Source organism: Anguilla anguilla, chromosome 10, assembly GCF_013347855.1.
Source record: "Anguilla anguilla isolate fAngAng1 chromosome 10, fAngAng1.pri, whole genome shotgun sequence".
NCBI classification, from domain to species: Eukaryota; Metazoa; Chordata; class Actinopteri; order Anguilliformes; family Anguillidae; genus Anguilla; species Anguilla anguilla.
In genome coordinates this window covers 41,462,184-41,477,735 of record NC_049210.1, presented here as the reverse complement: position 1 = coordinate 41,477,735, position 15,552 = coordinate 41,462,184, and the positions used below count along the sequence as shown (strand labels likewise).

The 15,552-nt window shown below is 44.2% G+C and overlaps 2 protein-coding genes across 7 annotated transcripts in view; one reads left to right on the top strand and one right to left on the bottom strand.

Annotated features, from left to right (window-relative positions):
• Positions 1-2,721, bottom strand: part of cbwd (COBW domain containing) — a 29,344-nt gene extending 26,623 nt beyond the window's left edge. Inside the window, exons 1-3 of one of the 3 annotated variants that reach the window (XM_035379953.1) lie at positions 2,620-2,721; positions 969-1,088; positions 573-659 (exon numbers count right to left, since the gene is read on the bottom strand). In XM_035379953.1, coding sequence (XP_035235844.1) covers positions 573-659; positions 969-1,086 — 205 coding nt within the window. In that variant the 5' untranslated portion in view covers positions 1,087-1,088; positions 2,620-2,721. Of the gene's footprint in view, positions 1-572; positions 660-968; positions 1,089-1,409; positions 1,830-1,876; positions 2,195-2,619 lie in introns of those variants that run through there. The other 2 variants (XM_035379952.1, XM_035379954.1) reach the window with 2 other exon arrangements.
• A 996-nt stretch (positions 2,722-3,717) lies between these two features.
• Positions 3,718-15,552, top strand: part of dock8 (dedicator of cytokinesis 8) — a 55,935-nt gene continuing 44,100 nt past the window's right edge. For 2 of the 4 annotated variants that reach the window (XM_035379947.1, XM_035379948.1), the window contains exons 1-2: positions 3,719-4,018; positions 14,750-14,861. In XM_035379947.1, coding sequence (XP_035235838.1) covers positions 3,966-4,018; positions 14,750-14,861 — 165 coding nt within the window. In that variant the 5' untranslated portion in view covers positions 3,719-3,965. Of the gene's footprint in view, positions 4,019-10,895; positions 11,054-14,749; positions 14,862-15,552 lie in introns of those variants that run through there. The other 2 variants (XM_035379944.1, XM_035379951.1) reach the window with 2 other exon arrangements.

Here is a 15,552-nt window from a genome sequence, read left to right as displayed (position 1 = left end):
CTACACAACTCATAACTGAACACAAAGTCTATGCACAACACAGTGAATGGAGGTGGCAATGAGAAACACAAAGGCACATGCTGAAACTAAATGTGTAACCAGGGGGAAATACTGCAACAAACTAGCCCTTCATCCATTCACAGGGAGAAACCAGCCATGTGTTCTGCAGGCCAATAGATAACATTTTTGAGTTAATGCATTTAATTTAGCAAATATGTCTGCAGTCGACAATGAACGAAAAATCTTGGTCTGTGGTCAACTTGTCCAATCGAAGCTAGAGGAAACTACGGCCCCGTTATGTAGTGTCAATTTCAGCCGACGACGCTACCCCAACCCCACAATCTGTCCTCTGCTCCCCTCTACTGGACAATCGCAGAACTGACGGAAAGTGCTTTCAAGGCTTAACGGGCCGTTGCTGAAAATTTATGAAATATTACTTTGGATACATTGTCTGTATTGGTATCTATGCATATGCTTTGGAAAGATGAAAGCATGTTCGTAATGCCAGTGAAGGATACTTAAAGACATTTAATGGTTGCATTTTCTCCAGTGTGAAAATTTTCAAAAATTACCTTCCCCAAATTCGTTCAGGATCACAGCAATTCTCTTATTATGCTGTTCGGTTAATATATAATTCAAAAGGGTCGTCTTCCCAGCACCTAGAAACAAATAACCATAATCTTACGCAATACACTCAGGTGCACAAAGAACAGAACGCAGAGGTAGGGCCTACTGAATTGTTAATTTTCTAAAACAGACTCACAATATTATCTTGTATTTTATACAGTGGTGAAGAAATCAAAGTCATCGTGATCACACACGCGCGCGCAAACACACACACACACACACAAGACCGCATCACAGAGGAATTTCCTGAAGTATCCTCGCATAAGATCATCCAACACAATAGTGATTGTTTAAAAGAAGCTTTAGCTGTTATTTAACCCAACTCAGTCAGTAGGCTTTACCTAAATAGCCAGTGATTATAGTGACCGGGATTTGTTCTGTCGATATATTATGCTGTTTTGTTTCGATGGGAACCAGTTCTGGGCAGTCATCTTCATCGTCCATTATCATACCATCCATGGCTGCAGAGAGAAAGGACCCAACGATTATATATATATATAAAGCAGGATTAAGGAGACCATTCCTACCACGTCGGCACACTGCTTTGAAACAATGCAGACGCCAAACGATTATATTTAAAACACAACACGACGCTGAACATCACTGCAAAACTTGAGTATTTGTACATTAGTAATTAAGAGTTGACACCGATGACTGCCGAAAAATATAACGTTAATCAATTAAAATAAACATTAATTTAAAGGGAAATACACATGCAAATAATTAGCCTATGACATTGCCTGTAATAATTACGCTGTATCGCAAATTGACTAGTAACTTACCACGCGCCGACTAACTTAGCTGGCCAGATACTCTTATGAGATTCAAAATTAAAACTACCAACGCTAGCTACCTCTATAATCAGCTTTGTAGCACACCCCAAATTGTGTTACTCTTTCAATATAATATAAAAGCTACCGTTATTAACTGCGAGACATATAAGATAAGTTGAGCTCCACTTGACCAGATAACCAAAATATAACAAAACATAAAATATTTAACATGAAGTGGCTAACTCTTAGCAAGATGTTAGATAATTCTCTTTGCTCCAGGTATTATTCGCCGATGGTACCACAACACCACAGGACACCAACTAACAATCTAACAAGCAGATCGGGTTGTTGACAAATAACCATTCTTGCTCACGTAATATGAACAATTATTATGCACCAATTAACATGCATCTCTTTCACTGTTATTTCATTTTGCACGCATATCGTTAAACGTTATTCAAGACAAGAATCCGCACCTCGTTTCCAATGACAGGCAGATGTCCAGCACAACTACAGTCAAGGCACAATCGTTTGTCAAAGCAATGCACTAAACAATGCTAGGACGCAGAATGACGGATATATTTTTACGCTAGTTGACTAATTAGGTTACTTGAGTTTATAACGGCGGAAACATTAATTATGATTTTCCACGATGCTGATACTTCCACACGGCTACTTCTCTCTGGTAAGCTATCCTACTTCCTGTGTCTCTTTAAAAACGTTCCCCTGCCGGATGATAAAACATGGACTAATTTTTAGAATAAAAGTCATCAATTGATGGCCGTTGTAAGCAACAACATTCAAAAAGCAAGCTTCTATTCAAGCATTTACAATTAATGATTGACCGAAATCACCAGGATAGCATGATATAGCAAACTATAAAGTTTATGTTATGCATAGGTTACATGTATGCATGTATCAAATAAGTCAATAGAGGGCGACATAGCTCTAATTTCAGCACTACTTAATTCATGGTTCGCTCAGTATCTGCCTAAATCATAGACAGTCCACCTTCATTACTATAATGAATATTCATTTTGAACTATCATGTTTTATTAGCACGAGTTTGCACGTGCAAATCTAAATGTACCCTTGACAACAGTGCAAAGGCTTGCACATTGAAGAATTGCCTCACTCCCACTGAAGAGTAACATTGTTACCATACCTTAACGTTTGAACTTGGAAGCAAGCACAAACATCCAACTCCTGTGCCACTCACCTGCAGGCGCGAAAGCGCGCGCACGCACACAGGAACGTACTCGCGCGCAGTACTTAAGCTTTGTGTTTCGCTAACATGGAGTCCAATATGGACCTGTAAGAGTTGAATTTACATTGAACATTTTACTGGGAAAGACAGCAATATTGATATATTACAAAATAATAACAATATAATAATAACAAATAGATAACAAAATAATAATGAAATGCATTGCTTTTACAAATAAATTGACGCCTCCTCTACGCATAATCTACTTAACCTGATCCTTGTTAATCTTGCCATGACACAAGTAGGTAATACCCCGCTACCATACGCATAGGTCAGTGCTTCTTAACTCGGTCCCGGGGTCCCCTGTGTAGATATATAAGAGGATAACATATAGGCTACGGCCTACTCCAGACAGAAGAAAGTCATTGGCAATAATGTGGCGGTAAACAGTCTACAACATTTAGCTAGCATGGTATTCTTGGTGCTGACGGGCCGGCCAGATCCGATTTTTACTGTGAAGACATTTTGTGCCAGGAATTGAGGCTTGACGGGATGCCCTTTATCTCACAATGGATGTGCGGATTATAGTGGGATATTCAGAGTGCCGGGCTCAGTTTTTTTTTTTTTTTTTTTTTTGACACGATCCCATTTGGCTTTGTGTTTTCTGTCTTTCCAGCTTGATTTTATATCGTGCATCCGTTCAAAAACGAATTATTTGTTGCATAATTATAACTTAAGAAGTACCGTGTTCATTTACTTATGCATTTGAAGCAGGGAAGTAAATATGCATTTCACTGAATACAAATGTAATTTAATATTCATATGAACAAAAAGACATTCATCAAATATTATATATATATAATTAATATATTATTAATAAATTGGCCACGCTCATGAAGAAGTAAGGAATTAGCGAGGAATTTGGCTGTAGCTGAAAGTGACTAAGCGACAATAGGCAGGATTTAGAAGATCTTCCTGCATTTAAAGGATGACACTTGTTTGACCGCAAACTTACTGGGCGTCAATTTGAATCCAGTTGACACCATACATAACTCACGCGCTCCGCGTATAAAAGTGCAGCTCTTCTCAGACGCACGCTCGCGCTGACATAGCCCCAGAATGCTTATTAAGTAACCCTGTGGGGCTTATCTTGCAAAAAGCGTGCGCCCGCCTGATTCCCCTCCCTGCAGCCTTCTTCTGTTTGGGAGGTGAAAATGCGGAAGTTTCCACCCAGAAAACCGCTGCCAAGAGAGGGGATGAGGCTCGTGCTGACATCTGCTGCTCGCGAGCTAGAGCAGAAGTTGCCACACTTGGTGGATGCCTTCTCCGCGGCCGCAGTAAAACTGGAATAAACTTCCATGGCGACTCTGCCGGCAGCGGAGAGGAGAGCTTTTGCTCTGAAAATCAACAGGTAAGCTTCCTTTTTTTTACCACTGGTTTGTTTCGGCTGATTGCTTATTTGTATTAATATTAGTACTGCGACTACTTCTTCTTGGACAGTCTCTTGGAATCCGCGCTGTCAGGAGAGCGTGCACGAAAGAATCTGGAGCAGGCAGCTACACGTTTTGAATGTTAATACAAGGGGTGTGTTACGTTCCAAACGTTGGGGGCAAAAACGCACGAATCTTACCATTATCCTCAGAGCGCTGTTCCATTTGATAGAAGTTTAATTTGAGAAATTTTCGTGCCATTTCTCCAAGTTCAGCATTAAAATAATACAAGTTTTGTACGACTGTATATGGACACAGACAACAAAATCCTTTAGGTTTTACAGCAATTAAACATTTGTACAGTAAATTGTGATAACACTACAACTACTGCTATTGTTTCCACTTCCAGGACTATTGCTTCTGAACAGTTGTTTTATTGTGTCAGTGAGGCTTGAAATCCTGCTCCTGAGGTTAGCAGCACACTGCGCCTTTAAGCATTTATAGCAGTTGTGAAAGGTGCAGCCCAAGGGGGCAGTTTAGCTGTCATGTGTCTCGCCTAAGAGGGAGCGTGTTTCACAATCAATGCACAAACATCAAAATGAAAGAATAAAGAAAACTCATTAACTTAACCGGTCGGAAAGCTTCGAAACCTTTATCATTGCTGCTTCCCTTTTCAAACAAATCCTCCTCCAGATCTCCTTCTCTTTTTTGATGAACCAACCCCCCCCCCCCCCCCCCCCCCCCACAGGCTTCATTAGAGCTCGTTTATTTTATTTTCTCCCCAGAGTAGTAGAGTGCACTGTCGGGCAGAAATGACCACGGCACACGGGGTTCTCAAACGGAACAGGACTCTATAAATGTAGTGGATGTGGTGACACTGTTCCTGTCTGCGTCCAGCGGCCAGGTGGAGAGGAAGTGACACTCCGAGGCATTGTTTGATGTCAGACATCCGTCAGGAGGAACGAGGGATGGAGCAGAATTACACAGAATGAGCGAACGGACGCAGAATTAACCCCGTGTGGTGGAAATTAGATTCCGGTTAAAGGGAAACATTTTTTGGGGGGGCAGTGCAAGGGGCCACTTTCAGAGTTTTTCTCTAAATATCAAGAAGGTCAATTTTAATTAAAATTCAACCTCCTTTTTTACTGTTTTCAGTTTTATTATGTGGAAAGTCCTTAGACTATCGTCAACTTTCAGTCAGTAACATGTGATTAAATGTATTATTTAGAAAAATGGGCATTTGGTTTTTAATCAGGCTTTTCCAGAGGACTCGCTATTTTTTTATTGTTTATCCTGATAGAAACAGAAATATGAAAATATTAAGCCTGAATCCTGTAAAGCCTCCAAAGCTTATAAAAAGGATAAAACAATAATTTTCCCCTAGTGCTGGGATCCTCTGTGTCAGCAGCCAATCAGGACGGGGGTAACAGAATCAGTCTCCTTCATCAGCCAGTCAGGAGGGGGATAACAGAATCAGTCAGGAATCATTCGGGTCAACAAGTGAATCTGCTGTCGGATTACACCCTGTTGTCAAGTGACTCTTTCACGACAAAACAATGAAAAAAAATAAGGTCCCATTTTTTGTTTCATTCAGTTATGAATCTGACACCAGACAGTTTGGCTAGGTTTGGAATGTGTGTGTAACTTTATATGCACACACTGTTTCCGCAGATCAGTCTGAATAGCTTAAGTGGAGCATGCTGTGGTTATATGCATACAGCAGCAGGCCTCGCAAACTGTCCTATTGTCAGCTTGGAACGGTCTTTTTTCATTCCATTTTGGCTTTTTATAAACAGTCTTATCCAGAGCACCTTTCACGGGTTACCCTTTTCATTTACGTGCAATCCATTTATACAGCTGGGTATTTTACTGAAACAGGTTCAGGTTAAGTGGCTTTGCTCAAGCGTACAACAGCAGTAAACAAACCAACTGCCTCACAGTTACAAGCCCAGTAGCCATTTTCGTTACACTGCCACTCTTTTGACTGAATTATCTTTGAAACAATATAGCATCTCTCCCTTCTTCTAATTGGCTGGCGCTTAGTTAGCGAGAGGGCCGACATTGCAATCAGCACGAATGGTGTATAAGTGCCACAGTTTCAATGGGCCGAGTCTAGCACCCGTGTAGCCACCACTCATTGGCTGGCATTCCTGAAGGTTCTCCAGCCTTGACGGACCCTGAGGAGGTGACTGTGGTGTCATGTGACGGTTGCTGTGGTCAGCTGACACATCACTTTTGAGCCTTCTTCCTGTCTTACTGTAGAACGGGATGCATGAATGTGCAGGCCTCAAACAGTCTGACATATTCATGATGTGTTTTTTTTTTTTCAAGATCAGTTTCATGAATTGGGATTGACAGATTATTATATTCTTCTTTTTGCAAAAACAATATTATAAATACAGTTATTATTTAAAAAAGAAGACCTAGGTCCCCATCTCTTGACAAATCAGTAAAAGGTATATCATCTTCATCTTTCTGTTCATCTTTTCTATGCTACCTTACCTCGCCTACCTTGTCCTGAGTAGTCCTGTCATCTTGGGAAGGGTCAGTTTGATTTGCAGAGGTGATTCAGATGTGCCAGATGTGCTACAGTCTTGAACTGCACTTGAGCTAGGCTCATTATCTCCCATGCCCATTAAAGCCTATTAAGAGCATTAAACACCTCGCCGCAGTGTCTTCATTCTTGCTCTATTTCAGCCGTGACAGGAAAGCGAAAAAAGGAAACCGCTGTCAGCTATTTTGAAACGAACTGTTCGCTGCAACTTCTCTCTTTTTCACGACTATTTCTGAACAGGAAATTAGTGTTCCTCTTCGGCGAAGCGAGCAGAGGGATGTGCTTATTTTCACAGAGACAGAGACAGCTGCAACGGCACCTTAAAAAGCAGACGGGCTTTTCCACCTCCACCTTTTCCACCGTGGAGTTTTGAAGCACAGCGTTCTGAACGGTTTCCATGGTGACGCACAAACTCCGCCCCCCCCTCCCCAACTTGACGACTGTAATCAAATGTAATTCGGCAAAATGCAGAGTTCAGTTTGGGCCATGGCGGAGGTGCGGGGATAAGGCGTCCCGCTACAGCGTTTTCTGGAAGGCGCGGTGGTTTGCATGCGCTCCACTGGGATCTCAGCGATGAGGCCAGGCCAGCATGCCTGTCGTGTTCTGTGTTTTTTCTCCAAGGCCTTTTTCCAGGTCAGAAAACGGAACATTAATGCTTCAAAACAGGATGGGGGGGGGGAAGGTGCTAGTTTTGTGCATTACTGAGCGAGAAACCAGGAAGATCTTGCGTGTTTTTGGGCGATGGGTCTGCGGAGGGCTTTGAACCGCAATCGCACGCGATAACACTCCGGGCTGAACCCCAAGGTCACGAGCCAGGGGGACTCAGGCACACTCGCTGGTTTGTGTTTACACACATTATTCCTTCTCCAGGGGTGATGTCACAATTTGCAGCGGGCGTTGCCGTGGCAACGCCGGTCTCTGGAGGCTACATTAGTAACATCTGTATTTCCCGCATAAGAGGCAGAGAGACAGAATGTTTTAATGGATCGTGTGTTGCGCTTAAGTGAAGATGGGGGAGAATGTGTATGCGCAGTAGGTGGTGCAAAAGTGATTGGGGGGAGGAGGGGTGGAGCCCACAGAGGCACAAAGTGCACAGCAAAGAATTCCCAGCATGCTGTGCGATTCCCGTCATCGTCCGTCTGCTTGAAGGAGGGGGTGACCCTGTTTGACCGGCACAATCACAACCCACAATGCAACAGGGTACTTAAGTCTGTGCCAGGGTTAATCCACTGACACTGCATCTGTCCAGACTGTCTTCAGTACTCTCTCCTTCTCACTCTGAGGTTACCTACAATGCAGTTCACATTTTGCAGACTGAAATTCATGGCTGTTTAAAAAAGTGTCTGCGCTACGGGGAGGATTTTCCAGAAATCTAGCTGTGCAAGGTTTTTTCCATTTATTCACAGTTGGAGTTTATATCAGAGTCTTTTCCAACAGGTTCACATTGGGCAAATGTCTGTATGTGGCCGGTTAAATTCTGGTCATGTTTTTTGTTGGTACTATTAGCTAATGCAAGCTGGAGCATTGGTATGTAACTTAACAAAGTATTTTTTTTTTTAGCATCACTGGCATTTTGCAGTTGTTCTTATCCAGAGCAACTTACACGTTTTTTTCATTTTTTAAACCTTTATTTTTTACATTAATACAGCTGGATATATACTGAAGCAATGCAGGTTGAGTACCTTGCAAGTTGATTCCTATCTGGGAATCAAATCTGCAACCGGTTTCAAGGCCTGTTGCTTAACCGTTATGCTGCAGTGCCGCCTCAAAGTGATCCAAGCGTAACCCAAAGCTGTGTGCACTCGCTCAACCTCCAGTTTTCGAAAACACAGAAAACTGGCTGCGATTGGCTAATTATCAGATTGACATGTGCGCTTTGTCTGAGTTTAGCAAGGACCGTGCATCTTCAGACTCAGCTGCTGCAGAGATGTGCAAACAAGGGCCTTAACTTCTGACTCAGTAAAACCCAGGTGCATCATGGGAAATAGCAGCTACAGCAGCAGAGATCATGCTTATGCTGAAAAGACGAATTAAAACTTTGTTCAGTTAACTGGTATGCAGGTATCTGCAGAGATGTGCAAACAAGGGCCTTAACTCCTGACTCAGTAAAAACCCAGGTGCATCATGGGAAATAGCAGCTACAGCAGCAGAGATCATGCTTAGGCTGAAAAGACGAATTAAAACTTTGTTCTGCAGTGAGGCCCAGTTTGACCTTTGACTTAAATTGTGATTTCAGGAAGTTTGCAGAAACTTGTTTCTGTGCTGTGATTTTATTTCCTCAGGCTCATGAGCGCGAGAGAGGGGGCAGGGGGAGAGAGAGAGAGAGAGAGAGAGAGAGAGAGAGAGAGAGACCTGAGATCTGTGCGCAGTAGCGACACCCAAAACTACTCGGTCACATCACATGACTCCATGGCAGTGTATAATTGGCCAAGGAGTTGTCAATATCAAATTCTAAATTGCAAATAATAAAATTAATACAGCATATAATTATGATCCAGGAAGGGATGGTTTCAGAAATATGGAGCTTTTCAAATTGTGCCACATTCTTTAAAAAAAAAAAAAAACAAAGAAGTTTTTTGTATCCTCTGAATTATGACTGTGCGTTCCAGATGAGGGGGAGAGAGAGAGAGAACAGAGCAGACAGCTGTAAATTATGATTCAGAGCATACCCAGCAGACATTATTGTCCAGGTGTTTTTGCATGCTTCTAGCACACACATTCCCTTAACTCGACATGCTGAAGAATCTCACTGCCATGCCCCCTCCCCCCTCACACACACCCTTTGAACCTGCAACCCCCATCCCCTCCAGCTGGGCCCGGCTCACACCCCTTCAATCCCAGAAGCCAATGCTGTCTTGTTATTTGCTTACCTGCTTTATGGTGCATATTTCACATGTCATTAGGCAGGTTGAAGCTCAGGATTCCGGCGTGCAATAGCAACAGTCCTGTGCATGCACGGGATTGGAACCTGCAACCCTTCAAATGTAGATGCGGCTAATTCCATGGGCCTAAACCCCATCATGGGCCTAAATCCGACCAGGGGCCTAAACCCCATCATGGGCCTAAACCCCACCATGAGCCCTTAACCCCACCATGGGGCCTAAACCCCATCTCCACCGATACGCCGGGTGTCAGGCCCGACCATCTTCTTCATCCGCAGACTTGTGGTGGAAATCCCAGCATGGTTTTTTTTCTTTCCTCCCTCCCTTTTTTCAGTTAACTGTTATGCAGGTATCCACACGATAATGCGCAGACCTGGTCCCTTCATCCGAAAACTTTCAAGAGCCCCGAGATCAAAGCGGTGGAACAGCTGAGAACGCCTTTAATCTTCTGGCTCTTTTTTCTCTCTCTCTCTCTCTCTCTCTCTCTCTTTATAAGCATGTCTTTTATAGAGAGAGGATGTGAAGTCTCGCGGACCACCGGCTCCCTCCCAGGGAAATGGCGAGCGCGAGCGCGAGCACGCGCGGCTACCCTCGTGAGAAAGCCGCTGCGTTCGCACCGCCGTTCCGTGGACGGCCGCCGACTGCGTCTGCGCGGTCGCGCGGATCCGTAGAAACAACGATCCTCGTGCCCGTAACCGGGTTACCGTTTTACCCCCCCACCCTGGCTCTTTGTAGGTTTATAGGGACACACGCCAGTCGTTGCTCAACGGGTGTTAGCTCTTAAAACCGAGTCCTTCGTAAAATTACCCCGAAAATGAGAATGTGTCAAACTTTAGAGAACCAACTGTCTTTTGATAGCCAGCTCTAACCCTTTAAAAAAAAAAAAAAATTAATCATAATTGGTTTGAAACAGTAAATACGTTGCTCGTTCATGTTAAGTTCCCACACTGGACTGATTAGGCAGAGTGAGGTGGGCATGGTGTTCAAATGAATCTCGTTTTATAAAAGCAGATTTTACTTAATGAAAGCTTTGTGAGGGACCAGTAAAAGTATAGTCTGTTTTGATCCATAACACAATGTGACCTTTGGGTCCTCGTATTACATAAGTCCTTAACTAACTCACATTTCAATCCACTTCCTGCTGTGTGTTCTTCTCAGTTTGGAGAATGAGGTGGAGAGAGAGGGGGGGAGGGAGAGAGAGAGAGGGAGGGAGGGAGGGAAAGAGAGAGGGAAGGGGGAGCAAAGGAGGCTGAAAGGAAGGAAACAAATCATAGCAATATTTTTGTCTTGACCAAAATGTCAAGGTTTAAATGGTGCCATTTTGTCTTTCTTCCTAGGGTTCCACCCTGATACAGGGGCATGTCCGCCTTTGTCCGACAGGCCCGCATAGGAAGCTGAAGCTTTACTGTGCTTGTGTATGTACTGGCTGACATATTCAAAGGACTTTGGCCTCCTCCATTTGCATGCGGATTTCCCTCCTTTGCAAAGACACCTGGCGCTGTCCGTCGCTCTCCCGTCACACTGCGTCTGCACAGCGTTCCCACAACGTTCACACAACATTGCGCCGGCACCAGCGGGAGGTAACGTTACGGGAACGTTGTGCATTAAATGGCTACCCTCCACATTGTTGGAATACTTTATTATCTGTGTGATACACGCGCACACTCATGCAAACACACACACTCACACACACACACACACACACACACACACATGCACAAACACACACATACTCACACCCAAGCACACACACGTGCACACACACACACACACAATACTGAAAACAGAAAATATTAGACTTGAAAAGTGAATGATGTTCATCAGACGGGCATGCTTATCCCAGTCTCCGGATAATCAGCGCTTATTGCCGTCCAATCATGAACAGTCAGTGCAGATAAACCCCTGGCAGCTGTTAGAATGCAGGGAACAGCAGGAGGCCTTGCTCTAACTTCGACACACGTAGCAGCGCCTGCTGCATTTCCCGAGGAAGGTTTACTTCCTGTGCTTTTTTTCGCTGCGTTAGGTACAGTCCTTGTTGGGGGTTAGAAGGTTATCTGCAGCCGGATTTGGCTTGTTGATCGCTTTGGCGCGTGAAAGCTGGCGCTGGCGTACTTTGCTCTTTTCACATGTTGAGTAACTTAAGAACGGGGCGTCCGGCTTCTGTTTGCTCACCGGCGCTCTGCAGAGCAGACTCTGTGGCGGTTAATACCAGCCTGGAGTAATGCATGCCCTGGGAATAAGGGAGTGCTGCTCTGTGCACATATATCTATGGTACAGAGAAACACGGCACTTCGAAATAGAATTGACCCTGCGAAGTGTAAGATGTGATTAGAATTTTCTTAACTGAACATTCTAATGCTGATGTAACAATCACTGCTGGTGGTTGAAAGCAACGGAGTTCTAGAACACTGACTTTAGAATTCTGAACAAACATTCCAAAAAATCTGCTCTTCAAAGGGTTAAACGAGTGGCAAACTACACAAATTTAAGGATGCGCTTACTCTCACTTTGGACTCAAAACTGAGAGAAAATCAGAGAGATGGGAGAGTACCTGAAATATGATAGGTGGATAAAAAATTGTGGATAAAAAGTTAAACAAAAGTGTAAAGGAGATAATTATTTTCACTCTCCTGTGGGGGGTGGGCTGCAGCTACAGTATGTTGGAGGGGAAGACTGAAAAGTGATCAAAGTCTGACCTCTCTTTAATGAGGGGTATCACTTATACTTGTCTTTTGGTGGGAGGGGTATTTTTAAGGAGGGGTACACATCTTTGAGCTCTTTTTTGTCTAAGAGAGGCAGTGTAAACCCCCCCCCCCCATGATCCTGTGACTGCAGGAACGCTGCAGAAGCATTGAGGAAATATTGTATGAACGTTGTGGGAATGTTACACGTTTGCTTGGAGCTGGAGCTGCCTTTCTGCTGGGCTTGGACAGAGCGTGCTCATTAGTGAAGTGGGCTGTTGTGTGTGTGTGTGTGTGTGTGTGTGTGTGGGGGGGGGGGTTGTTTTTTGGGTAGGGGGGCGATTAGCAGGTCGGTCATAGTGGAGGGTGAGTTAACGAAGGCAGGACTTTGTGGGGGGGGGGGGGGGGGGGGGGGGTGGAGCCACTTGGACACGAACCCGGGTTTGGTGCTGCTTTGAAAAGCCGAATTTCATACAAAGAGGTCCTGTTGGGAAGTGCTGTGGTGGGCCAGCACCCCCAGCTTGTTCGGACAGGGGTTAGGGGTTTTCGGGGAGGGGGTTATTTTCAGGGACACCGTGTTGTGCTGTGATGTAATCCCTTAACAGGGGGCTGACAGAGGAAGGGCCATCCAGAGCCTCTCTTTCAGGTTAAAGGGATGAAGAGGGAACAGGGAACAGGCTACTCTGTGTCTGAGGCCACATCTGAACACCCCCCCTTCCTCCTCTTCTGCTCTCCCTTCAACCCCCTTCCTGTCTCTCTCTCTCTCTCTCCTTCTTGATCCTCTTCCTCTCTCCCTCTCTCACCCCCTTCCCTTCTCTCTCCTGTTCTCATTTGGTTACTGTCTTTCCCTCTCTCTTAGTTTTCCTTTTCCTCTTCATCCCTCTTTCCATCTCCCTATTGTGCTCTATCATTTATCCCTCTCCATTTTCCTTTCATCCCTTCATTTTCCATCCTTTCTCTTCTCCTTTTTCTCTCTTTACATTTCTTGCCTCCCACCTCCCCTCATGTCTTTCCTAATGTCCTGTTAGCATTTTAGCAGTACTATATTATGACTACAGGGTATTTTTTTTTTCCTATTAGCATTTTAGCAGCACTCTGTTCTGTGTGTAGAGCATCATTTCCTGATAGCATATTATCAGTACTGTAGTGTGACTGTATAGTGGCATTTCCTGATAGCATTTCAGCAGTACTGTAGTGTGAGTGTATAGTAGTATTTCCTGTTAGCATTTTAGCAATACTGCAGTGTGAGTGTATAGTAGCATTTCCAGTTAGCATTTCAGCACTGCTCTCTCTACTGTGTTTGTGGTAGCATTTTTGCCCATTGCTGTCCCAGGATCTCATGTCTAATGATATTCTGTTTCCAAATGGGCCGACAGGCCTGCCTGTATAACTGTCCCCTCTCAGTCAGGGGCACAGAGGCACTAGTGTATTCACCACTGAGGACACACTCACACACACACACACACACACACACACACACACACACACACACAGACATACACACATTTGCATGCGCGTACACACACGCAGACACATTCACAGGCAGGCACACTGATTGACACACAAAAACACACATTTCTGTGTGCGCGCACACACACACACACACACACACACACACACACACACACATTTGTGCTCCGAGCTGCACAGTGGCTCTATTGAGAAATGGCCATCATTAGGAAAATGCTGTGAAATAGCTGTTTAATGAAAGGGAAGAATAACAACTTCAAAGGTTACTCCCTATCTCTCTGTCTCCCTCTCTCTTCTGTCTGTCGTTTTTCTCTCTCTTTCCGTGCCCTCTCTTTAACTGGGTTTAACGCTCCGGTTTTCGGGTGAACTGACACTATTAATCAAGAATCTTTTATGTGGAAGGAGAGGAGATATTAGAGCTATTACTGATAATCCACCATCGCATTCCCAGCATTCAACAAGACTTACAGCTTCCTGTTGGCTCATTTTAGCATTTTATGCTTATCTCATACTTGTCATACTTATAATGTTTATTTTCAAATGATATTTTTTGCCATAGCTGCAATTAGGAAAACAAAGACAAAGCAAGAACAGGAACGCTGTGGTGAATTCAGATTTCTTCCGACGCCTTGCAGTTTACTTCGTTTAGTTTTGCTTGATATGCTATTCTGTTAGCTGTTGAGTTGAACCTAACTGCGGTGAAGGTTTTACGTTTTGGTGACCCGTTCCTTACGAAAAATGTCTTGATAAATGGAAAAACGTGTGTGTGTGTGTTCAGTCCCCAGTGCAGTGTTTTATCTGATTAGTGGGAGTCTGTAAAACTCTCAACCCCTGACCCACAGTTTGGGTCTCCTTGGTATAAGCTAACAAGCCCTACCCCCTACCCCCAAACCCCACACACACATACACACACAGTTTATTCATTTGTGTGTTTTTGTGTGTGCATGTGCTTTTGTGTGCGCGTATATATGTGTGTGCGTGTGCATGCGTGTGTGTATGTGTGTGTGTGCATGTGTATATGTGTGTGTGCTTGCGTGTGTATGTGTGCGTGTGTATGTGTGCATGTGTATGTGTGTGTGTGTGCGTGTGTGTGTGTATGTGTGTGTGTGTGTGTGTCTCTTTCAGACACTCCTCAGCAGAAATCCGGCGCCACTTCAGCGGGACCTATGCCTCTCCACAGAACACCCTTCACCAGCGCCACAGCTCCAGTAACTCTGGATCCTTCATCTTCAACATTGTGAGTCCTGCACTCTATGGTACTGTGCAACGGTCCATATTTAATAGCCTTCTGTATCCACATTGTGAGTCCTGCACTCTATGGTACTGTGCAACAACAGCACATATTCACAGTCTTCTTCTCCCTCATTGTGAGTCTTATGCTCTATGGTGCTGTGCAACAGCCCATATTTAATAGCCTTCTGTTTCCGCATTGTGAATCCTGCAGTCTATGGTATTATAGAACTGCTCGTATAAACGAATCAGCCAAATGTGGTCTTCATTCAAGAACCTCGACTAAGATTTCTCTAATTAGATGGTTTATTTCTGGACTGGAAGGCTGCACCGGAACCCTTAATGGACACAGACAGGAGTTCCTGGCCAAAGTACAAGGATCATGAATGACTTTCCTGTAGGAAGTCATTGTAATGCATATCTTTGGTGCTGTAACTACAACAGGAAAGGTGGATATTTGATTGAGGCGAAGATCCAGTGCCAGTGAGGTAACAGGTGGGTTGGGCCAAAGAGACATACAGCCCTTCAAATTATGAGCGTGCTGGGTGAGAGAGATATATACATTATTTATATTATAAAGAGAGAGCATTCTGTCCGTCTGTTTTTTTCATGGTTCCCTCAAACACCCTCCAACCCCCCCCACCCGCCCTCCCCCACCCCTTGTGAAAAGGTATCATTCCCCCAACATGCCACCATAG